The sequence below is a fragment of the Gobio gobio genome (genome assembly GCF_949357685.1).
Source record: "Gobio gobio genome assembly, chromosome: 14".
NCBI classification, from domain to species: domain Eukaryota; kingdom Metazoa; phylum Chordata; class Actinopteri; order Cypriniformes; family Gobionidae; genus Gobio; species Gobio gobio.
Window position 1 is genome coordinate 26,765,656 of NC_137107.1, and position 24,112 is coordinate 26,789,767.

The following is a 24,112-nucleotide window of genomic DNA, read 5'->3' on the forward strand; positions in this document are numbered from 1 at the left end:
TAAAAATGTTAACACAAAAATAAAGACAGAATAAGAGGTTATTATAATGATCAGTGAATATATTATCTTTTGTTTACATATTGTAAAATGATATCTATGTGATGCTTTATCTCCTAAAATGGCAAAGTTAGGCTTGAATTAGCATTTTTATTTAGGAATAAAATTCAATATATAATTTAACTTGAATTTTCATATGGAGGATGAATTCTATGCAAATAATATGGATGGTTGAACAAGTGCATAATCTATCAAGGTTTTTTCATTTTTGCTATTTTCTTCAGACAGCAATTAAATTAGAGCTGAGCTTTGTCAACTTGTTTACCCAAGATATTATAATATATCTATTGTTTAAAAAAAAAAAAAAAAAAAAAAAAAATATATATATATATATATATATATATATATATATATATATATATATATATATATATATATATATATTAAATGTTAAATGTGAAGACATTTACAACAATTTGTTTGCCGCTAGTGCAGTACAAAAAATAATAATCTAAACTTAAACACACACACACACACACACACACACACACATTGATTGTAGCGTTTGTTTGTTTATGTATGTCCTTCCACATTCAATTGTTTATATTTTTATTTGTGCAGGAATATGTGGATTTGTATTTATTGCGTGCGGGTGAGTGTGTGTTTTCCACTATATGAAAAAAACTAGCAGATGAACGGAAGTTTAGACGCAGACGGATGCCGGAAATGTGCACCAATGTTATTATTCCCACCGCCCTTGTGAAGAGCTAGCTAACATTTACATTCCTAATTTCTCACTCATGGTAAGATGCCTTAAACATTTCCCTTATATACATAAAATAGATAAATGAAAGCGATTTCTTTACTTAATAATTACACCATAAAAGATGTAACGTTAAAGTCTGACAAGGACTGTTAGCTTGTTGTATTAGCTAGTAACGTTAGCAGAATCAGCAACATCAAAAATAGATTAAATGTCTATTTTGTCATAGATACATAACGTTACGTACAAGTTGTCAATATACAATCACGGGAAATAGTTTTTCTGTGTTTACATTCGTCTGGTTTGTTGTCCTCAAATGTAATAAACAAGATAACATGCTAAAGTACCTTGACTGGGTGCAGGGTGATCAATATGATTTTTGTTGTCGTTAATCTCATTACCACAAATTGTATCAAATGTATGAAATATAGAAATGTAATAAGCATAAATAAAATGGTGAGTTAATTGGTAAATTCAAAACAACAGTGCATTTCAGATGTCTTTAGAGTTTGCAGATATTTAGACTGTTTCCTTTGTTCATAATGTTTAATTTGGTAAACCTGCAGATTCTGCTGTGAAGGGTTAGGTAAAGATGGATGTATTGGATCACATGTTAACAGACCCACTGGAGTCTGGAATGGACCAGGATGGGCGTGTGATGGAAGAGTGCATGTTGGGAAACTGCAGAGTTCGGGTTCCTGAAGATTTGCTGGAGGATGTGAGTTGTCACCCAACAATCCAGTGATGGTTCTATTATTTTTATGAAAATTTGAAAATATGAGAGTGAAAACTAAACCATCTCTTTATCTTGTGTTCATATTTGTCTGTGTGAGAGTAGCCAGAGATTTTCTTTTCAGTGTTGAGTGAGAACACATGGACCGATGTTCTCACAGATGCTCAACGGACACATCTTAGTCAACTCCTGCCTCAGTTCTCAGAGAATAACGCCTCAGAGCAGAACAACATCATCAGTGACCTTTTCAACAACCAGAATTTCTTCTTCGGAAATCCTTTGCACATTGCCCAGAAGCTCTTCAGAGGTTAACCTCCTTCCCTTTTATTTTCAATCCTTATATTTTCATTTATAAACTAAAACTTCATGCATATTAGTATGATTATCTTTCCTTAGATGGTTACTTTAACCCAGAGGTTGTCAAGTACAGACAACTTTGTGCCACATCGCAGAAAAAAAGGCACATCTACTCCCTTCAACAGTACTACCACAAATTACTCAAGCAGATCCTGGTCTCCAGAAAGGTACAATGAATCACTGAAGAGCTCATTTAGTGTCTGTTTATCTCACCATATACACTGCCATTCAAAAGTTTGAAATCATTACGATTTCTTTTAATACTTTTATTCAGCAAGGATGCATTAAATTGATCAAAAGTGACTGTAAAGACATTTATAATGATACAAAATATTTCTATTTCAAATACATGCTGTTAGTTTGAACATTTTTCCACAATAATATTAAACAGAACAACTGATTTCAACATTGATGATAATCAGTAAAGTTTATTGAGCAGCAAATCAGAATATTAGAATGATTTCTGAAGGATCATCTGATTGGAGTATTGATGCTGAATTATCAGCTTGACTATGACAGTTATTTTAAATTGTAATATTTCACAATATTGGGTTATATTGGGTCCGTGTTACACTGTATTTATAACTGTAAGTACTGAGTAATAATAATAATAATAATAACTACATGTCCTTACTATAGGGTTAGGAAAGGAATAGGAATAGGGGTTGCATGCAATTATGCATAATTTATAGTTATTACTACAGTAACTACATGTAAAGTGTAACAAGGACACTGTAAAATAAATTATTACCCAATATTGCTTTTTTGCTGTATTTTTGATCAAATAAAAGCAGCCTTGGTGAGTGTAAGAGACTTTAAAAAAAATATTACCAACCCCAAACTTTTGAACAGCAGTGTAAACAATGCAGTTTCTGGAAAGTTCAACACTAGATTTGTATTTGCACCATATAGAAAACTAGCACAAATGAAGTCGTGATCCACGACTGGTTGACACAGACCTGACACGGCACGTAGTGGCGGAAGAAATCCTAACCTACTAATGTGTTCTTTTCTCTTCTAATGTAGGAGTTGTTGGATTTGGCGGTCCGCAGTGGACCTGAGCTTGCGGTAAAACGGCGGTACCCTGTCCCCTCTCATAAGGAGATGCTGGAGCAAAGGGTGAGACGTCGAGTGACTCACGTACTGAAGGATGTGAAAACAGAGTGCGAGGACAGTAATGTGTCATCTGATGAAGATGGTGGGTGTGATGCAGTGTGAACATTTTCAGCACCATTATCCCTTCATGTAGTGATGATTAATTTGATGGTTTTATGTTCATGTAAACAGATACAGCCTCTTGGTTGCCTGTTCCTCCATCGCCCTCCTCTCCAACTCCAACAGTCTCTCTCAGGGTCCTACCCAGCCTTTCTACTCAGGACATGAAAACTAGAGGTCAGTTAAAGCTGGTTTAAAGCTCCCCAGATATGAGGTTATAAGAAACTAACGTTGATTTTCCATGTAGACAAGCCTGAGCTGGATGAGAAGGAACTAAGAGCCATGCTACAGAGACACAGAGAAAAAAGAAAACGACAGCCAGTAAGTTGCCTAAAGGGGTCATTTTGTTATTTTATTATTGGCAGCGGCTATTTGCACTAAGTGCAAATAGCAACTAGTTCCCTTACGAGAGTACTCTCGTATTGCGTTTTGCTAAAACGCTATGGGGGAATTCCTTTCCTCGAGATATTGAAGCAAATTTTTATTCAAAAATACCATGTACACGCAGTGCAGCTGCACAGCTCTCAGCAGGAAGCAGCTGCGTGCTGATTGGCTGTGCTGCTGCAACTGCAGCAACCTATGGCGAGACCGTGGGGCGGGACGGACCAATCAGGTCCTTCCAAATTCCCGCCACAAGGGGCAACAGAATTTGCATAGCCAAGGGTATATAAGACCCACTCTCGCAAGGTTAGTCAGATTAATTCTTCTTCAGCGACTTGCAATCGTTGAGCTCCGGATCGAAGCCCGCCGTCGACACGCACCCAGCGGAACACGCAGCCTGAGGATGTCGGATTCTCCGCCTTCAGCCTGCCTTCCAGCTGCGCCATCCGGCGTTAAAATATCCTTTATACTATGTATGTGTGTTTATGATATGTGCGTTGCTGCCAACGCCACTTCTAAGAGCTTCTAGCTCTCCACCTCTCTTCTCTCGTGCCGCCGCGTGTTTACGCCGCGAACAGAGAACATTGGTCCTCCGCCGCTTCAAATAAAGCCGAGGACAGACGGAGCGCTCCTCTTCTCTCGTTCCGTCGCGCTAAGGCGCCGCGGACAGAGAATGTGATACCCCACGGAGCTCTCCCTTTCTCTCGTTCCGTCGCGCTGAGAAGCGCCGCGGACGGAGAAGGTTTTCCCAGCTGCACTGATGACGCTGCGGGCATACAGAGTTTCACTCCTTCCTCTCTCATCCCCACCGCTCTAAATGGCCGTGGACAGAGAACATTATATCCCCGCTGCGGACATACAGAGCTCTCCCTTTCTCTCATTCCGTCGCGCTGAAACGCGCCGCGGACCGAGAAGGTTATATCCTCGCTGCGCTGATGACGCCGCAGATATATGGAGCTCTCCACGCGCCTCCCTCTCTCTCCTCCACCGCTCTAAATGGCCGTGGACAGAGAATGTTATTCCCGCCGTACTAATGGCGCCGCGGGCATACGGGGCTTTTCACTCGCTTCTTCTCTTACTCCGCCGCCCTGAAATGGCCGCTGACAGAGAATGTGATACTGCCGCCACGCGGATGGAAGATGTGCACTTCTACACACGAGTGAACTCAACATAAGCTCTCCTCACTCTTCCTTCTCTCTCGCCCCGCCGCCCTGATATGCCGCGGGCAGAGAATGCTAGAGGAGAGACATGCGAACTCAGGCTGCTGGATATATCGAGAACGCGCTTACGTCACAGCCGTTCTCGCTGCAGCGCGCGCTTGCTGCCAAAGGTAAACAGCCTTATATGGCAGCGCGCGCTCTCTGCACAGCGCGCGTTCGCAGACGAGAGCGCGTCATAACACGCGCTCTCCGTCTGAGCATAACGAGGTCATAAAATGGCTGCCAAGCTTGCGCCTTTTTCCCCTCAAATATCACTTCTCCCAGTTCCCCTATTCAGGCGGCTGGAGTGGTTCAACACTGTAGGCAATGTGTCCACTACATAGTGTGCACTCCTGCATAAGCACTGTTAATTCAGTGCCACAAATCACTCAATAAACCTGATATTCTCCCAGTTCCCTTAGTTCAGGTGACTGGAGATGTAACATTGCAATAACTAGCCTGTGGCCAAACATGCTCAGTTGCACATTGACGCTGTTATGCGTTTACCTCTGTGAATTCGCTCGCTGGCGTACGCCGCGAATACTCTAATGTAGTGGCGCCCATTATACAGTGCGCGCCACCACACATTATTTACAATGAATCAGAGCTTTCTAGTGGCTAGGTAGACCCGCGCCTGCAGAGCACGCGCTATCCATTAGCCCTGCCGCTAACGTGCACGTGGACTAATCCGCAAGAATGCGTCCACTTTACAGTAACACTATCTAAACACAGTGTTACGAGTTCGTCTGTAGGCAGGTGCCAACATCAAAGTTGTACCCCTACACTCAAGCACTTCCCTATGTTCCCCAGCTCCCTGCACTCAGGCGGCTGGAAACATTATTCCTACAATCGACGAGCCCGCAACAAACGCGCTCGCCTGTACACATGCACCATTTCCCCGGCGACACAAAGCGTTCGCCACTATTCTGCGTTCTCCGGCCCCCTGCACTCAGGCGGCTGGGAACACTATTTCCCTATTTACTATTTATGAGCCCGTGAGCAACTTGCTCTTCTGTACACAAACACAATCCCCTTGGTAAGCGCCACTTCCAAGGCGACCCAATAAGGCGTGCGTCACCATTCAGTGCACGCCGCCTCTCACAGTGCTACTAGCACAATGCATCCGGGCTAACAGGTCCCTGTTACTCAGTGACCCGCCCCACAAATTAATTCAACCCTTGGCTTCGATAACAAGGTTACTCGCTACAGTTCGCTCGCAGACCACCGTGCTTTCGCACTGTGGTAGAGACAGCGGTGAGAAGTGACATGAGTCACGTGCTTCGAACCGAAATATCAAACTGTTAAATTAAGGGAGCGGTAGAAACCGTGCACCCCTCACAGAGCGAGTCAGGCTTTTACAGTCGCTACTTCCTTGTGCCAAAAGAAGGGTGGTGGTCTCAGGCCATTCTAGATTTCAGACATCTGAACAAAGCCCTTATGAAGCGCCCGTTCAGAATGTTGAGAATGAAACAAATCCTCGCGCACATCCGCCGGGTGATTGGGTTTTCACTGTGGATCTAAAGGATGCCTTTTTCCACATACAAATAGCCCCTCATTACAGGCCATTCTTGAGATTCGCCTTCAAGGGGAAAAGTTTACCAATACAAGGTGCTACCTTTTTGGTCTATCTCTGACTCCCCGCACGAAGTGCATGGAAGCGGCGCTAACCCCGCTGAGGCTTCGGGGAATGAGAATTCTCAATTATCTCGACGACTGGCTCAGAATAGCTCCGTCAGAGATAGTTATTAAACCACAGATCTTGGCTTCTCAACCATTTAGAATGCTTGGGACTCAGAATCAACGTGGCAAGAGTTTATTGTCTCCCACACAGAAAGTTTCGTTTCTGGGAACAGTATTGGACTCACTGCAGATGAGCATGCGACTGACGTCACAGCGCGCGCTCTCTGTTCAGATCCGAGCGGTTTCCCTCAGGTCCGGTGCACGCATTCCTCTCAAACACTTTCAGAGGATGCTGGGTCTCATGGCCTCGGCGGCGCTAGTTCTCAGACTGGGTCTGTTGCACATGCGCCCCCTACAGCACTGGCTGAATCGCCACGTTCCAGCTCACGCATGGCTCTCGGGCCGATTGCAAATCAAGGTAGACCACAGCTGTGTGTTGGCTCTGGCTCCTTGGAAAAATCCTGTCTGGTACCAGACGGGCGTGAGTTTGGGCACTGTTACGAAGTGGAAAGTTATCTCGACAGATGCATCCAACCTAGGTTGGGGAGCCCTTCACGAGGGCAGGCCAGTCTCCGGTCTCTGGTCAGACTCGGAGAAGAGCCTTCATATAAACTGTCTAGAGATGAAAGCGGTCACGCTATCGCTAAGAGCTTTCCTTCCGTACATAAAGCACCACCATGCCCTGGTCCGAACGGACAGCAGGTCGGTGGTAGCCTATATAAATTGCCAAGGCGGTCTGAAAATAATCGATCTGCACACAATGGCGTAAGAAGTCCTAATATGGGCAGAGCACAATACGCTGAGAGCGACTCATGTGCCAGGCATTCTGAATTTGGGTCCGGACATGCTGTCCAGGTGCAATTCAGACAATTGGGGCAGTTCTTGGAGAGGCAAAAGTGGATCTTTTCGCCTCACAAGGCTATGCTCAATGCCGAATATAATTCTCCAAGCACAAGGATGCGTTGGCCCACGAATGGCCCAACCTTCCTCTTTATGCTTTTCCCCCAATCTCAATGTTACCTTAGGTCATAGAGAGGATTAGGGAGAGCAGATGCGCTGTGCTTTAATAGCCCCGCTTTGGAGAAATCAACCTTGGTTCTCACTACTGAATCAGATGTCGGATGCAGATTCGTGGCCGGTCCCGCTGAGGAGAGACCTCCTCATGCAGGCGGGACGGCAGATCTGGCATCCCCGTCCCGATCGATGGGCGCTTCATGTCTGGCCCATCAGCGGGTACATGAGAACCTCTCTGAAAAATTATTGAATACCATTACTGAAGCTAGAGCCCCCGCGACCAGGCGGCTCTATTCAGACAAATGGTCAGTCTTTTCGGACTGGTGTAAAGCGCGAAGTCTGACCCCACAGGATTGTGAAGTGTCAGAAGTGCTTACATTTTACAAGAGCTTCTGGACGCGGGTCGTTCCCCCTCCACGCTCAAAATTATGTGGCTGCTATAGCAGCGTATCACATTCAAGTGAACGGACTAACATTGTTCGCTTCCTTAAAGGGGCTAGAAGGCTTCACCCACCTCGCCCCCTCTTCAGTCCTTATATGGGACTTGTCCAGTGTCTTGGATGTCATGAAGAGCTCTGCACTTGAGCCTCTGCATTCGGTGAGCTTTAAGCTCCTGTCACTAAAGACCGCTTTTCTGCTGGCGATCGTCAGTTAAGCGAGTGGGTGATCTGCACGCGCTCTCTGTGAGCGCCTTCGTGTCTGGAATTGGGCCAAACGACTTCAAGTCGTCCTCAAACCAAGACATGGATATGTACCTAAGTGCTTTTGACTCCGTTCAGAGCACAGGTCATTTCACTCTCAGCACTTTCATCACCGATAGATGAAGAAGATGCTAATTTGCTCTGTCCTGTCAGAGTGCTGAGGATATACATGGAGCGTTCCGCTGCTTAGGCAACTGAACAGCTCTTTGTATGCTTTGGCGGCTGCACCTTAGGGTGCGCGGTTACAAAGCAGACCTTGTCACGATGGATAGTAGATGCTATCTCATTGGCTTATGAGTCTAAAGATCTCAGCTGCCCTTTAGGCATTAAAGCCCATTCTACTAGAGGCATGGCCTCTTCGTGGGCTTGGTCTATTGGCATTTCTCTAAATGATATGTGTGGCGGCAGGCTGGGCCTCCCCGTCCACTTATCAGATTATATTAGATGTCCCGGCCTTATAGGCTGGGCTTCTTGCTGTGTACAGTTTTAACCCCTTAAGGCTCGAAAAGTCCGGTCTGGGTTAAGTATTGTATAAGTCATAGCACATTCCTTATACGGCTCGAATTATCTGGCCATTCATTATTCCTGGCCCGACTATGTCCGGTCTATATATATTATATTACACGTATATCGTGTTCATTCTCATTAAGGGCTTGACTCAGGTCTGGCTCATTTTGGGACTTCTTGATATCATATTACGGGCCCACCTAGGTTGGCCTGGGTTTGGTGTCGTCGGCGTTAGAGCCGTTAAGCAAGCACGGCGTTTTGCATTGGTCCCCCATAGCGTTTTAGCAAAACGCAATACGAGAGTACTCTCGTAAGGGAACGTTTCGGTTACTAACGTAACCTCGGTTCCCTAAGATGAGGGAACGAGTATTGCGTTTTGCTTGCCGTGCTTGCTCACTTGCTCAGGAGTCGCTTCAGTCGATTAACCTGACTAACCTTGCAAGAGTGGGTCTTATATACCCTTGGCTATGCAAATTCTGTTGCCCCTTGTGGCGGGAATTTGGAAGGACCTGATTGGTCCGTCCCGCCCCACGGTCTCGCCATAGGTTGCTGCAGTTGCAGCAGCACAGCCAATCAGCACGCAGCTGCTTCCTGCTGAGAGCTGTGCAGCTGCACTGCGTGTACATGGTATTTTTGGATAAAAATTTGCTTCAATATCTCGAGGAAAGGAATTCCCCCATAGCGTTTTAGCAAAACGCAATACTCGTTCCCTCATCTTAGGGAACCGAGGTTACGTTAGTAACCGAAACGATTCTATTTACACTAAGTGAAAATAACATTTTCTTAGCGATAGACGATATTTACACTGTGCAAATAGCTGTGGATGCTATTTACTAAGTGAAATAGCATACTAAGTGAAAATAGTGATATATTCTATTTACACCATATAAAAGTAGCAGTTCTTTGCAATATGTGTAAATAGTAATTACATGCGATTTATACTTTTTGACAGATACATACTATTTGCACCTCAGTATTGTTTTACATTAACAGGAAGGATGTAATAATAACATGGAGTGTAAATTATTATATTTATTAAAATTATTAAATGGATGCCGCCTTAATGGGACAACAAAAGCCCTATCTACACTGACCCCCAACCATACCCAATAAATGCTTTTATTATTACATTTACATTTAGTCATTTAGCAAACGCTTTTATCCAAAGCGACTTACAAATGAGGGCAATAGAAGCAACTAGAGCAGTCAAGGGCAACAAAATGCAAGTGCTGTAACAAGTCTCAGTTAATCTAGCACAGGTTTTTTTATTTTTAATTTTTTTTATTACTATTAAACATTTCGTTAGGCACTTTATTTCCACATTTAGAACACTTTCTTAATTTTTATTGATAGTAAATGTCTTTCCGTTGTGATTTGTGATGAGAAAAGGGATGAGTGAGCTCTGCAAAAGGTGGATTCGAACCCGGTCGATCGCGTCAAAACCAAGATCCTTAAGCCTTATGCTTTACTGATTGCGCCACTGAAGACATTGAAACACGAGTGTTTTTTTTTTATGTTGTGTGGCCCAACCAGGCATTGTTAGGCAGTGCTAGTGCGAATAGCACTTGCCAACAAGGCACGCTATTATATTTATATGATATATATATATTCAAACTTCGCTCTGGCCGCCCTGCCATCGACGCTGTAGAAAGATTTGTGGCCGCTCTGATGTAGATTGAATGCTTGGTCTTTTTTAAAACTGTATTTAAAGGGGCTGCAAAGCAAACAATCATGTTGTTCGGCCTTTGTGCAGACTGACCACAGGTAGGGTATAAACGTATAAGTTAACCTCATGAAATCATTTAAATGTGAAAGTAAAAAAACCAACAAAAAAAACAGATCGATTGAAAGCACTTAACATGTTTGCTAACGAAATAAACCAATTAAAAGCCCTTTGTGTGGTGTGGCTTTTGTGTTCATGGTTAAGTGCCAGTATAATTTCAACATGCAGTTTATTTGCTAGCCGTGGTCTTTAATTAACATTAATTTGTGTATAGCCTACATTACAATAACTGTCTTGGGTGAAGTGCAGCATTAATGCAAGTGGTCAAATCGGTGTTGGTTTGAGCAAATGAATTGTATTCCCGCTGAAAAACAAGCGTTCTAGAGCGTAAATGTTGCCTATAAATAATGTTGCGCGCCTTATCAAACCCGCCACAGCAATGATCAACCTCTCCTCCATTTTTTGCTTGGGAACTAATGTGGTCGGAACCAAAGTTTACAGCACTGCGTTCTCTGGAATCATCTCAAGCAGAGCACTTCTACATTCCCATTGGTTGCTGCTGAAACATTGGTCGAGCTGATTTCAACTCTCCTCGACGCCCAAATCGTTTAAGACACGCCACGCCGCGCCGCTCTTGCCGGAGCTCGTCGCCGTCTCCCATTGAAAATGAATGACTTCCGGCCACTTTGACGTTCTTCCCGGTGGCGGTGTCAACACACAGTTAGAATGAAACGGTTAATTTCCCCCCCCTGCTGTAGCTTTAAGAAACTTGTGATTGCGAAGATACAGCATGTTTTTTATATTACATCAAGCTCTTTTTTTTTCAAATGGTGAGAGAGGACTGGATTCCATGATATGACCTTTTTAAAGCATATGTGAAATCAAATTACATTGTGGAAAAGTTATGAGAGAAATTGTGTTAAAAATAAATAATGAAAATAAGATTAAATTACCTAACTACATAAAAAAGTAAAAAAAAGTAATACATCTAACAGTGCAGTGCTATAGTGAGTAAGAAAAAAACAATGATTTTCCAAATAATAATTTACACATTTATATCATAATTTTTTCACAGTATATGTTGGGTCTTTATACATAAAAATATATAGCCTTTTAAATTTTACAATGGGGATCCCGACCTGCATGAGGATGATCATATATTATGGGTCCAGGACATGTAAAAGATTGAAAACCATTGCACTAGAAGACAAGATTGGTATGAGTATTGATTATATTTATTGATTTCATTCTTAGGATCACCCTGACCTTATGACCTCCGACCTCCATCTTGGTGATATCATGTCACGAGTCAACATCGGTAGAAAAGGATCCGTTACAAGTGAGAATGATAAGCTCAGTTTATTCTCTTCGATATAAGCTACATGAATCATTGGAGCAGGTGGGATTCTATGTCTATTTTTGCCCTTTAGCCGTCTTTGACCTGGCCCTGCCTAAGAAAAAGATAAAGGAGGAGAGGAAGAAGAAAAAGATGCGCCCTATTAAAATGGAATCAGAAGAGATCTGTGATGTTCAGATGTCGGCAGCTTCCATGAACTCAGGCCTTGCTGATGTCCCCGCTGCTCCTCCACAAACCGTTAAAGAAGAGTAGGTCTTTGTTCTGTTGTTTTGTCCAAAACTCTCAGCATTTAGATACCTTGCACTCATCTGTTTCGTTTGTACCAAAGGCCCATAGACGAGTCCCAGGCGAGCCCTGACAGAGTGGAAGAGATAGCAATGAGCTTTTTTCATTTGCTTGAGGACATCCTCAGACTGGAGAGCCTGGCAACATCCTCCGCGGTACATACAGCACCTATAAATATTGGTCAAAAGTTTAGACACATTTACTAGTTCTTCATTATTACAAATTTACTCATTTTTTTAATTATTAAAGTAATTAAAAACCGTTCCGTGACAAAGATGGTTGTATGGAAAATATGCATATATGTATTTTGTATATTTTGTATAGTATTGAATATATTGTAATATGCAAAAATTATACAGCAACACAACCTTTCAAAAATATCATATATAGTAAGATTTCAATCGTAAGATTTAGTAATTTGTGGTATATATAGTGAGATTTCATTATTAAGTCTTATATTTAGTAAGAAGAAAATAATACTTTTAGCAAGGATTCATTAAATTGATCAGAAATTGCAGTAAAGACATTTATATAGGCATGTATTAGAATGATTCCTGAAGGATCATGTGACACCGAAGACTGGAGAAATGGCTGCTGAAAATTCATGTAAAAGTTTTTCAATGATAATATTTCACAATATTACAGTTTTCACTGTATTTTTAATTAAATGAATGCAGCCTTGGTGAAGAGAACAGTTTTCTTTCAAAAACAATACAAAATCTTACCGTCCCCGAACTTTTGAAGGTTGGTGTATATGGTTTGGGAATTATGCAGTGAAACAATTAAAAATCGGAACTATGTTATATTTTACATTTACCAAGCTTTGGCTCTGCACAAGCTTCTTCATGAGGTGCATTCTGGGAAGCTCTCAAGACTTTCCATGTACGTTGGACAGTGTTTGGCCTCTTGTTCTTACTACCTTGTCAAGCTCATCCATTTAGTCTATAAATAAATGAATGAACACATTGGAATAATTTACATTTGTTTGCATAGATTTCAGCATGTCCTTTAGATCAAAAGGTCTTGTGATCATGAGAAATATACATGCAGTCAGAAGTTTCCAAACTTTGCTGCAACATGAGATGGCAGAAATAACTGAAGCTTGCAGATATGGCGGAAGGGTGTTCTTCACTGCATATCCTTAACAAGATGAAATCAGTGTTGTGATTGTTCCTCTTATTGTTGCTCTCAGTTGGAGGAGAAAGTCCAACAGTGGCAGTCATCTCCAGCCAGTGCACTCAACCCCTGGTTCTCTTTGGCCCCCTGCTGGTCAGAGTTGGTTGTACCTGCTCTACAGTTTCTCGCTGGAGAGAGCAAAGGTATGCCTGAATCTATGATTTTTTGGATGATGAAAAATTCCTGCAGCCATTAATTCATGATTTATACATTGAATGATGCATGTTGATATTTAGGTTTATGCTTCATATCTATGCTTCATGTTTCCTGTCAGCTGGTGTGATGGTTCTGCCTACTGGCTTCATACCTTTTGTGGAATTCAAGGAACTCTCCCAGCAATGGAAATGGATATGTACGATGACCCCCCCATTTTCCTCTACTTGTTTCTTTTTTCGATGGAAATATAGGCTCTTCAATTATTGAAGGTTATGTACACTACCATCCAAATAATTTGGCTTGGCAAGTGAAAAAAAAAACCTCTCCAGTCTTCAATGTCACATGTTCCTTCAGAAATCATTTTAAATGCTGATTTGGTGCTCAAAATACATTTATTTTAATCAATTTGAAAAACAGTTGTGCTGCTTTATATTATTGTGGAAACCATGATTTTTTTTCTGGATTCATTGATGAACGGAAAGTTTAAACAAACAGCACTTTTTTAAAATAGATTTTTGTAACATTATAAATGTCCTGTAACTTTTGATTAATGCATCCTTGATGCTTAAAGGGATAGTTTTATTTTTAAATAAAAATAATTTCTCTCATTCCCTCACCCCCACGTTGTCCCAAACCTTGTTGGTAATCAGACAATGGAAGTCAATGGCTTCAAAATATCTTCTTTTGTGAAACTCTTACAGGTTTGGAATGAGCCATTGATGACAACATTTTCATTTTTGGGTGAATTATCCCTTTAATAAAATAAATAATGTCTTAAAAAAATCTTACTGAGCCCCTCGTTCAAAACTTTTGAACGATAGTGTATACTGCAATTCTCTTTGAAAAGAAATATTAGAATATTAGTTTTGTAAATGCATACATACAATTTATATTTGTCTACAAAACTAATTTTAAGCATTTCAGCAGGTGTCTTTCAGATAAGAAGGTTTTATAGATCATTTGTAAATTCATATATCCATGCACTGATTCATTCATGTGTGTCAAAGCCACCAGTTGTGTGCATTTCTTCATGCTGATCTGTGCAGGTCCGAGTCAGGATGGAGACAAAGATCTGAGTGCCCTGTGTCAATTATGGCTGGAGTCAAAGGATCATGTGATTGTCAAGGTAAACGGCTTTCAAGCAGTCCCACAATGATGTAAGGGCACTCTCTCTGATCCTTGATTCTATGTTTGTTTTACAGCAGGAGGGAGAGGAAACCGCAGAACTCACTCCTCCAACACCCAGAGTGTAAGTTTGACAGTGGATTACAGTGTGTTTACTTAACATAAGCGATATCATATTCTAACAACAATTTCTTTGTCTTTTTAGTTGAGACCAATACACACACCCATGTCATTTCATGCTGTTTTTCTACTCTTTATTAGGTGGACTGACTATGTGGTGAGGCCTAGTACAGGAGAGGAAAGGCATGTTTTTCAAGAGCAGGTTAGTGTCTGGGTCTCACCTACCCTAGGGAGGCGTCCTGTCAACGTATCATTTTTAATTTTTTTGCGCTGCTTTTGGAATGTAGTCTATTATTTTTCCTTTTGTTATTGAAATATTTGTGTATTAGGAGCAGCAACGTTATGATCAGCCACATAAAGCCTTTACTTACCGAATGCATGGCTTTGAATCTGTGGTGGGACCAGTCAAGGGAGTTTTTGACAAGGAGACGTCGCTCAATAAAGCACGAGAGCATTCTTTGCTGCGCTCCGACAGACCGGCCTACGTCACCATACTATCTCTTGGTAATTACTGAGTGATCTTTCTTTTGCAGTTCTGGTGTTAGTTCCTCAAAATAATTTCATTGAGAATAATCTTAAAAAAGAATTTGGGTAATTTCAAGCTCATTTGAGTTTCTTACATGCAGTCAGTCAGTAGATAGAAGCTCAAATGGGTTTGGAATGGTATGAAGGTGACTAGTCCTATTTCCTTAATTATTCTCAGAAAGCAATATCAGTTTGGTCAAATAAAGAAAATGCATGTTTCCTGTTTTCATCAACACAGTGAGAGATGCTGCTGCCAGGCTCCCTAACGGAGAAGGTACCAGAGCTGAGATTTGTGAGTTACTGAAGGACTCCCAGTTCCTAGCCCCCGATGTCACAAGTGCTCAGGTCAGACATGTGTTTCGTGCTGTCATATTTATCATTATAACACATTAGTCAATGTTACACCCACACATTTTGTAAATTTTTAGGTGAACACTGTGGTGAGTGGTGCCCTCGACCGCCTGCACTACGAGAAAGACCCTTGTGTGAAATACGACATCGGCCGCAAGCTGTGGATCTACCTCCACAGGGACCGGAGCCAGGAGGAGTTTGGTAAGCAACCCTGAACCCTTGCAGTGATGCATTTGCATTACGTAGAAAGTCAAAAGGTTTCATTGCCACAGGCAAAATGTGGAACAGTAATGCCAGACAAGTAGAACAGGTTTAGTGCTCAGAGAATAGCAGGCCATATCAGGTTTCCACATTCTGCCAAATATGAACCCGTAAAGTCAGATCTGACCAAAACAGTGTAATATCAGTATTAATAATATACCATTGTGTTTTTTAAATATTTTGTTTACATGTTGCCTTGGCAGCTAACTGAAATAAAGTAAAAAAAAAAAAACGTGTTTTTCATCTAATATTTCTATTCCATCTTTTTCATCTAATATATCATCTGGATCACAATCTCTTTCTTCCATTTTTATTATATTTCAGCTTAGTTCAATTACCAAAAATGTTTTTTTTTTTTTTTTTATCATTTTAGTTTTAGTTAACAATAAGAACACTGCATCAAACATGTGGGATATTGTCATAGAGATGACCATTTCTCTGTTAACAGTCCCCAGCTGAGAGACCCTGCACACCAGATGCTTCCAGACTTTTTCCTACTTTACGAATAACTATGCAAATGAACTTACTAGTGGAAAACTGGCACGCTGGCTTTTATGGTTAAAAAAATACTAAACAGATTCAGCTACTAAATGTGATCATCTTTTTTGAATCAGAGCGAATACACCAGGCCCAGGCTGCAGCTGCTAAAGCCAAGAAAGCTCTGCAGCAGAAGCCCAAACCAGCACCAAAACCTGTACGTTTTTCCTCACTTACTCATGTCATATTTGTCACGCTAATTTGAAATGTAAAATATGGTCCATGCTGATTTACATGAGCTGTTGCATGCATTTATGTTTTTGTGTGTATGATTGTGTGTACTGTAGAAGGCAGGCGGTAAGGAGCCAGGTGGTAAGAATGGTGCTGTAGAGGCTGGCCAGATCTCTGGCAGTGAAGGAGTAGCCATTGCATCCACCAGCTTGTCTCAAACTCCCTCCACTCCCACACCGAGCACCCCTGGAACCCCTAAATCCCCTCTCCCTCCCACATCAGCTACTCCAACCAAAGTGGGCGCCCCAGAACCCGTCAAAACCAATCCCAGGTCAGTGGTTGGTAAACAAAATTCTTTTATGTATAGTTCAGCAAAGTCATAATTTACTCATCTTCACTGTATGTCTTCGCGGAACCAAATGACTGACTTTCTTCCATGCGTGGAACACTTGAGGAAATTCAAAATGAGAAAATTCCAAAGAATGTTTTTAGCTACTGAGATTCTTAGAATCTTATCATTTCTGTTGAAGTCATGCAGGTTTGGAACAATATGAAACAAATCCTTTTTGGTTGAACTATCTCTTTAACTTTTGTATTTTACAGGGGGAAAATATTTTTTTTCCCTTATTAAGCTTTTCTAATTTATTAAAAACCATACCGTTGTGGGCTGCACTCCAACATGGAGCTCAACAGTGTTTCGGGTGTACCGATTTTGAGTCCTGGCTCACAATCTCTTTCATCCTATCAATTCATGTCTCTATCTGTTCAATAATTCAATAGTACTATCTGTACTATTTTGTGTGCAAAATCCAGTAATTTCAATAGGAATCAACATGATCTGGAATTTTGTGTGAGGGTGAAAGATTTTTCCACGCAGAATTTGCAGCAGGTTCAAGTTGGTCATGTGATTCATCATCTTGACCAACAGAAAGTTGCTTGGTATGAAAGTGACTTCTGTGTGAGTTGTGCTTCATGCATTCCTACACCATTGACATAAGAAAATTGACCTTTTTTCCTGTGAAATTTGACTAGAATTTTGCTAATGTGACTGCACCTTAACAATGCACCGATGCAAGGCTGAATCATCAGTCATATGCTCCATTCTTTATCATTTGACTTTCATGATCATAATATCTCTTTTTTCCCTGCAGTGTCCTGCTGGTGTCTCCTCCTTCCATGCCTCAGTTAGGAACATTGCTGTCTGCGAGTCAGCCGGGTCCACAGATTTCCCAGCAAGCCTCACCGCAGCCTGCAACTCGGGTAGTGGCACACTCGGCTGCCACTGGCTCTCTGCCTCAGGTGCGAGTGGTCACTGCCCAGCCCGGTCTTCCGACGTCCTCTGCAAGCCAGACGGCCACATTAATGCACCAGAGCCCTCACCACATCAGGGTGCCGGTCACTGTGGCGCATGGGAAGAACATCACGCAGGTGCACTACAGCATCTCCAGCAATAATGTTTGCGTGTTCAGTGTAGTCTTATAAACAGAAAATGTGTCCAACACTATCCAGTCAAATGAATCACATTCTTGTTTGTCTTTCTTTGAACAGGCAGTGGTGACTGTACCACTAAGAAGCCAGTCTGCAGGAAGTCCTATTCAGGTGCAGGCTTCACGGGGTCTTACTGTTCCAGGTCTTGCATCTGCTGTCACAGTAACCAAATCTCAGACGAGCTCCCCCGCCAGCCCGTCACACAACCCAACATCAACTGCTGTATTGCAGGGAGTCAGCAGCCAGAATATTATCAAACAGGTACAAACCGACTCAGAATGCATTAGACTCTGTTTATACCTGGTATAACCTGGGGATGCACAATATATCGGTGTCATATTTTTCATTGGCTGATGTAAAAACATTTTTTTTAACTTAAAGTTAAACTTTAAAAACGCTAATAACTGCAATAGCAAAATAAATATACTTATTTTTAATACTGTACATTATAATGTTTGTAGCATTTTAAAATTGATTTAGTAAAAATACTATAGAATTTAAATATCAGCCATTTATATTTAACATTTGAAAAATTAAAAAAATTACTTTGCAGGATTGGTTGCTTGCATATCTTATAATAAAAATAATAATAAAAAATACAAAGTAAGTGTGCACATCCAAAACTCTTTATGCAGGACATAAAAAGCAATAAATGAAAATGGTTTGTGCCTGGTCATTTCTTTTAAATTTGTTAATAAATTTTCTGGAACTGCAATTTCAGTGTGCAATACTGTACATTTCTGGTAACAGTTTTGTAACCATATTAATGTTCTTATTTTATTGTAGAAGTATATCTTGGTCATTGTACGCTTTCCTTGTATAATGGAAAAAATACAAATGAAAAATATATATTAGTCATTTATCAGTTATTGGCCATAACATAAAAAACATCATTATTGGCTAGAATTGATCAGTGCATCCCTAATTAAAACACATTATGATAAACCGATGATATTGTCTGTTCTATTTCCCTGTCAAATCTCACTCACTTTTGTTTTAACCAGGTTGCGATCACTGGTCAGTTAGGTGTAAAGACCCAGAGTGGGGCCGGGATCCCTCTCACCGCCACTAACCTACGCATACAGGGGAAGGATGTGCTCCGTTTGCCCCCCTCCTCAATTACGACTGACGCCAAAGGTCAGACGGTACTTCGCATCACTCCGGACATGATGGCCACCCTTACTAAATCTCCAATGGCCACCGTCAAACTCACCCCAGACATGCTGAGCAGTGCCACAAGCTCAGGGAGCAAAAGCATTTCTGCCACGCTACATGTGTCTCAAGCCCAGCCTTCACCCCCTACCTCGAACACCACTGCATCCACAACAGCTGAGAACCTAGCTGTTAAAGGGCCTGCCACGGGCACCGCCACCCTAGTAAAGGTTCACCCGGAGCTGAAGGGCGCCTGTGACACGCCCTTTCGCCTCATGCCGGCCCTGGCCGTCACTATGACTGACACAAAGGCCCGCACATTCTCAACCGTCACCTCGTCTGACTCTAAAGCAGGAACCACTATTCGAATAGTGCCAAACCTTGGTGTGATTCCTCAGAAACAAGGTCAGACTATCACAATTAGCACAACCTCCACAAGTACAAAGCCTGTCACGGTATCATCGGGGGCGGCCACTGTGGCCATAGCCGCCAGTGGAGTGGGAGGGGCCAAAGGCATGACACTGAGCCCTGCGGCAACAGGCTCTACGCTTTCTCTGGGCACTGCTGCGGCCACAGTCAGACAGGTGCCGGTTAGTGCTACTGTAGTAGCCACACAAGCTGTAAGTTTAGATTAATTTCATCAACACCTTTCAAAAGCAATGACTACTAAACAAAATAACATGTAACTTACTAAGGCTTCTCTGACTATTTTAATTGTAGCAGTCTATTTAAAAATATTTATTTCATATCGTTTTGAATGAAGGATTCACAATCACACTTGACTTGACATGTTTCATTACTGGATGAATCAGCGTTTTTGAACAAATTTCTTGAATAATAATTCAATGACATGCATCTTTTTAACCGTCACTTGTCGCCGCCTACTGGTGTAATGATATAACTGTAATCGCTAACGTAAACACCAGACCACAAACTTTTGAACAGTAGTGTGCATACTGAGCCAAAACCCACTCATTGATGCACTCTTGATGTAAAGGCTGTTCCAAAAAAGTAATCCTGAAAATTATTAATAAAAAAAAGTGTTACATCTAATAAAAAGAACAAATATGTATGGCTAAGTAGAGTAGGGCATCATTAGTGTTGCAAATCGTGGGTTTAATTTCAGTTAGGATGCTTCCTATCAAGGCTAGACAGCTACTGTCTGTTATGCATAGTTGCCTGTTATGATGACGTTTGAAACTCTAATCTTTGCTCTTTTGCTCAGGGGAAGCTTCCCACGAGGATCACGGTGCCTCTATCTGTCCTCAGCCAACCTTTGAAAAATAAGAGTGTGGTCACTACTCCCATACTTAAAGGGAACATAAGCACCAAGTGAGCATTCCGTTTCATCATCTGATATTTCTATAGTAAACAAACAGGCTGGAAAACTGATAGGGAACTATCAGTAGTTCCCTTTCAGGTTTTTAAGTTCCCAATCATTTGAAATCTTGTTTTGGGAAAAACGTCTTCTGTTTTCAGTATCAGCAATCTGGGGAGGAACATTATCTTGACTACCATGCCGGCAGGCACCAAGTTGATTGCTGGGAACAAGCCAGTCAGCTTTGTGACTGCTCAACAACTGCAGCAACTACAGCAGCAAGGACAGGCCACACAGGTTGACTCATCAGACTCACAAACATATTAAAACTGGTCTTACAGGCCAAACCATACATGTGTGTTAACGAGCGTGTTTCTTTACCCAAGGTTCGAATCCAGACAGTACCGGCTCAGCAGCTACAGCGCACAGCCGCCAGCTCTCCGAAATCCACAGTGTCTACGGTGGTGGTCTCTACTGCACCCTCGCCAAAAACAAACCCAGACCCTCAATGAGACACACTACAGCTTCTGATTAAGAGAAAACATCAAAAAGAGCATGTGCGCACAGTTTTGCTCAACTTTCCCATGAAAGTTGCGTACGGGCAAAGCGGTGTCAGATTCTAAGCACTGGTTTTGTCCTGACAGCTTTTTCTGTCATTTTTGTTTTGATATTTGAAAGTTGAAAAGGAAGTATGATTTGGATGCTGATATAATTGCAGTTAACAGGGAAGCAAGGTCAGGTGAATAATTGCGCATGGCTTGTAATTGTATTTTGATCTTGGCCTTTCTCTAGAAGATGTTGACATGTACACAGAGGCAACTTTGTTTATTTGTGTTTTTTATATCTTAAAAACACATCTCCTAAAGAAATGTAATTGAACAAGTTCTGTTAATATCCAGTAGCCACTGTTTGTATTGTGATAAATAAATGATTGTGCTACACAAATCGAATCAAAACAGCTGTTTCGTTTATTTAATCAAATAGCGTTGTGTCCTGCTATCTAGGGATTGTCCCTGTACTTGGAAGTGTGTATATGTAAAATAAATAATTTGCCTGCTTTTTGCCACTTCATTTCCATGTGTGGTAAGTAAGATGAATTAAGCTGACCATGTAGTCCCAGTGGCAAACATTTATATGCTTGTATATTCCTCATTTGAATTGTATTATAAAATATTTATTTATACATCTATTATAGGTATTAAGTGATTTGTTCATGTATTTGATATTCTAAAAAAATATGATCTGTTTTTCCCCTCTAGTTTGGCAAATCCTGCCAGGTGCATCTGACACCTGCTACATCCACGTTATTTACAAGTCCATTTCGATGTGATATTTTTGGCATGAGCAAATGAAAATCTTTTCCAGTGAAACAATGCAAACATAAATTAATAAAATCCTTTTGGAAGACAGCTTGCTAGCAGAGAAAAAGGCAAAAATATTGCGTTCAGTGCATTCAATCTGGGCAGTCATCACAGCCTCCAACTACTCTTCGTCTGATTCCTGGAGCAAAGCCTTCTGGGAGCTAGAGTCCGAGGCAGTGCACTTTCTGAGGCCCATCTCCATGTCGCCTGCCTGCCTTCTATCACACCATTTTGAAAACCTGGAAAGATCATGGGCACAATGTAAGCACAATAAAGACCGGAAATGTTTTTGTTCATCCAAAACGACAGTGTACACTCACCAAAAAACTCCACAGTAGCAGATTCCCACAATCAGTAGAGCCACAGTGTAATGCCAGCAGAAGCACATGGTGATGAACATGATGTTGTCGTGCGTTTCCAGATCCCAAGGTGGCCCGCTCAGAGGATACAGCACAAACCCGATCTGAAAACAATATTGTAATCATGACACTTCCAATTTTTCCCAGAATCAAATGACATAGTTAATTCTCTTCAACTAGACGAGTTTGAGATGTTGTCTTTACCTGATAGAACCATGTCCCTTGTAGGATGGCTAAACTGGACCTAGAAAATTCTAGCACCATGTTATCTCGCTTAAACACCTCCAACAATGTGTTGGCGGATCCACCAAACACTGCAACCAGAAGCAGAGAGTGAATGTGCTGGTCCAGAGTAGCCCGATTGTGGACATGGAAGTAGAAAAGGAACCCTGGAAGAGACAAGCCATGACATTTCAGCAAGCACAATGGTGGGCTATCATTGCATATTTACTTAATTAAAGGCTAATTTTGCTTGATACCTTCCACAAAGAGAGCCAAGGAAAGGGAGAGACGGTCAAGACCAACTGGCACATGGCGAGAAGACATGCTGAGAACGTCTGCGATGCCAGAGATACCGAAGAACAAGTACATGGTGCTGTGCTGCCAATTCATCAGCTTCACCCAGCCTTCGTGATACAGATGTCCATGAGGGCCATCAGGCACAAACTGCTCTGCCATGATCCCTGGAGAGAGATTTTAGTGCAAAACAAATTTAAACAAATGGTAAAAATAAAAAAAGAAGAAAAAAAAAGCTTTTTCAGAGCTGGTCCCCATAACCGACTTTTTAATGGAAGAGAGCAGCTTGGACATTCTGCTTAAGTTATTCTTTGATGTTAAACATCAAGTCTTTTTATAAAACTATTCCTTTAAGTAAATACATAATTATGCACATATGTTAATTTTAAGAGTATAGTGTGAACATGATCATGACTTTAACGGTAAAAGACAGTGTAATTGGTTAATTGGTTAACAGCAAGTTTCCTTACTATACAGTGAATAACAGTGATAGATCTGACCTTACATTTAATGTTATTTTACAGTAAAATGCTGTTCAATTTATAGCTTTTCTTTTTCAAAGTGATAAAAAAGTTGTATAATTTACAGTGAAACACTTTAATTTGACATTCCCCAAATTCCCTGCATGACACTTCACATTTAATGTATTATCATTTAAATAACTATGTTTTTTTCTTATTATTATCAGTTATGAACAATAGGGTTTTATGTTACATCTAATGCACCTTTTATATTAGTATTTACCTTCTCAGCTTGTGGAAAAGCTACTTGTGATGAGCTTTGATTCGTCATATGACTTTCTTATCACCACCTGTTTTTGGTGGTTGTCAGTGTATTACAAAGGTACAAAGCAGATATTAGTACTTCAATAGGTTGCATATTAACATTAGTTCATGAAATACAGTTTTTTCCTGTAATTTTAAGTTAAATCTGTAAAACCTAAAGTGTTGCTACATATTTTTTTACGGTAAATTTCTGGCAACCGCAGCTGCTGTTTTTTTAACATAAATTGCACAGATTTTTATTTTTTTTAGTGTAGGCTACAGAGCATGTTACCTGTAACTACACTTGTAACTTACCAACAATGCAAAAAAGATCTTCAGAGCTCCTTCGATTAAGTCTATGCGGTTGAAGAGTACAGTGTGCTTTTGTCTGTCTCTGTCTCCGTCTCCACATTGCCTCTCTCTTTTCTCCTTATATGTCGGAAAGGGTACTTAATCGACCACCACAGGCCAAACAGCAGGAAGAAAGTACCAGGTAGTGCATGTCCCTTGAAGTTGGCCATTCTGCCCCTTGAAAAAAACTATGAAAAACTATATTAAGGCAAAATTGTAAATATTCCAATGTCAACTACTAAATGTGTGTGTGTATAATATATATGAGTGTGTGTGTATATGTGTATATATATATATATATATATATATATATATATATATATATATATATATATATATATATATATATATATATATATATATATATATATATATATATATATATATATATATGTATACATTTTGCATATACTGGTGGCTTGCTTCTCAAGCCACCAGTGGTGCTCACACAGACATTGACTTCTACACC

At 41.0% G+C, this 24,112-nt stretch overlaps 2 protein-coding genes across 3 annotated transcripts; one reads left to right on the plus strand and one right to left on the minus strand.

The window, feature by feature from the left end:
* The first annotated feature begins 686 nt into the window (after positions 1-686).
* On the plus strand, positions 687-21,482 carry nfrkb (nuclear factor related to kappaB binding protein). 2 transcript variants are annotated; one of them, XM_079834335.1, is made up of 26 exons: positions 687-800; positions 1,327-1,478; positions 1,599-1,800; positions 1,890-2,017; positions 2,877-3,048; positions 3,138-3,242; positions 3,313-3,386; positions 11,525-11,609; positions 11,701-11,875; positions 11,956-12,067; positions 13,105-13,231; positions 13,363-13,440; positions 14,291-14,370; positions 14,447-14,493; positions 14,631-14,691; positions 14,819-14,993; positions 15,253-15,359; positions 15,443-15,566; positions 16,241-16,320; positions 16,451-16,665; positions 17,486-17,762; positions 17,883-18,083; positions 18,827-19,594; positions 20,200-20,306; positions 20,454-20,589; positions 20,679-21,482. In XM_079834335.1, exons 2-26 carry the CDS (start codon positions 1,353-1,355, stop codon positions 20,802-20,804), a joined length of 3,888 nt encoding a protein of 1,295 aa, XP_079690461.1. In that variant the 5' UTR covers positions 687-800; positions 1,327-1,352; the 3' UTR covers positions 20,805-21,482. The 2 variants fall into 2 exon arrangements, with proteins under 2 accessions (XP_079690461.1, XP_079690462.1); XM_079834336.1 differs by having other exon boundaries at positions 14,450-14,493.
* On the minus strand, positions 21,239-23,813 carry tmem45b (transmembrane protein 45B; the record flags this gene model as incomplete). The annotated part of the gene is given in 6 exon segments (XM_079834389.1): positions 21,239-21,892; positions 21,974-22,116; positions 22,217-22,401; positions 22,492-22,695; positions 23,595-23,717; positions 23,720-23,813. Coding segments are annotated over 6 exon segments (867 nt in total). The 3' UTR covers positions 21,239-21,774.
* Positions 23,814-24,112: the final 299 nt, after the last annotated feature.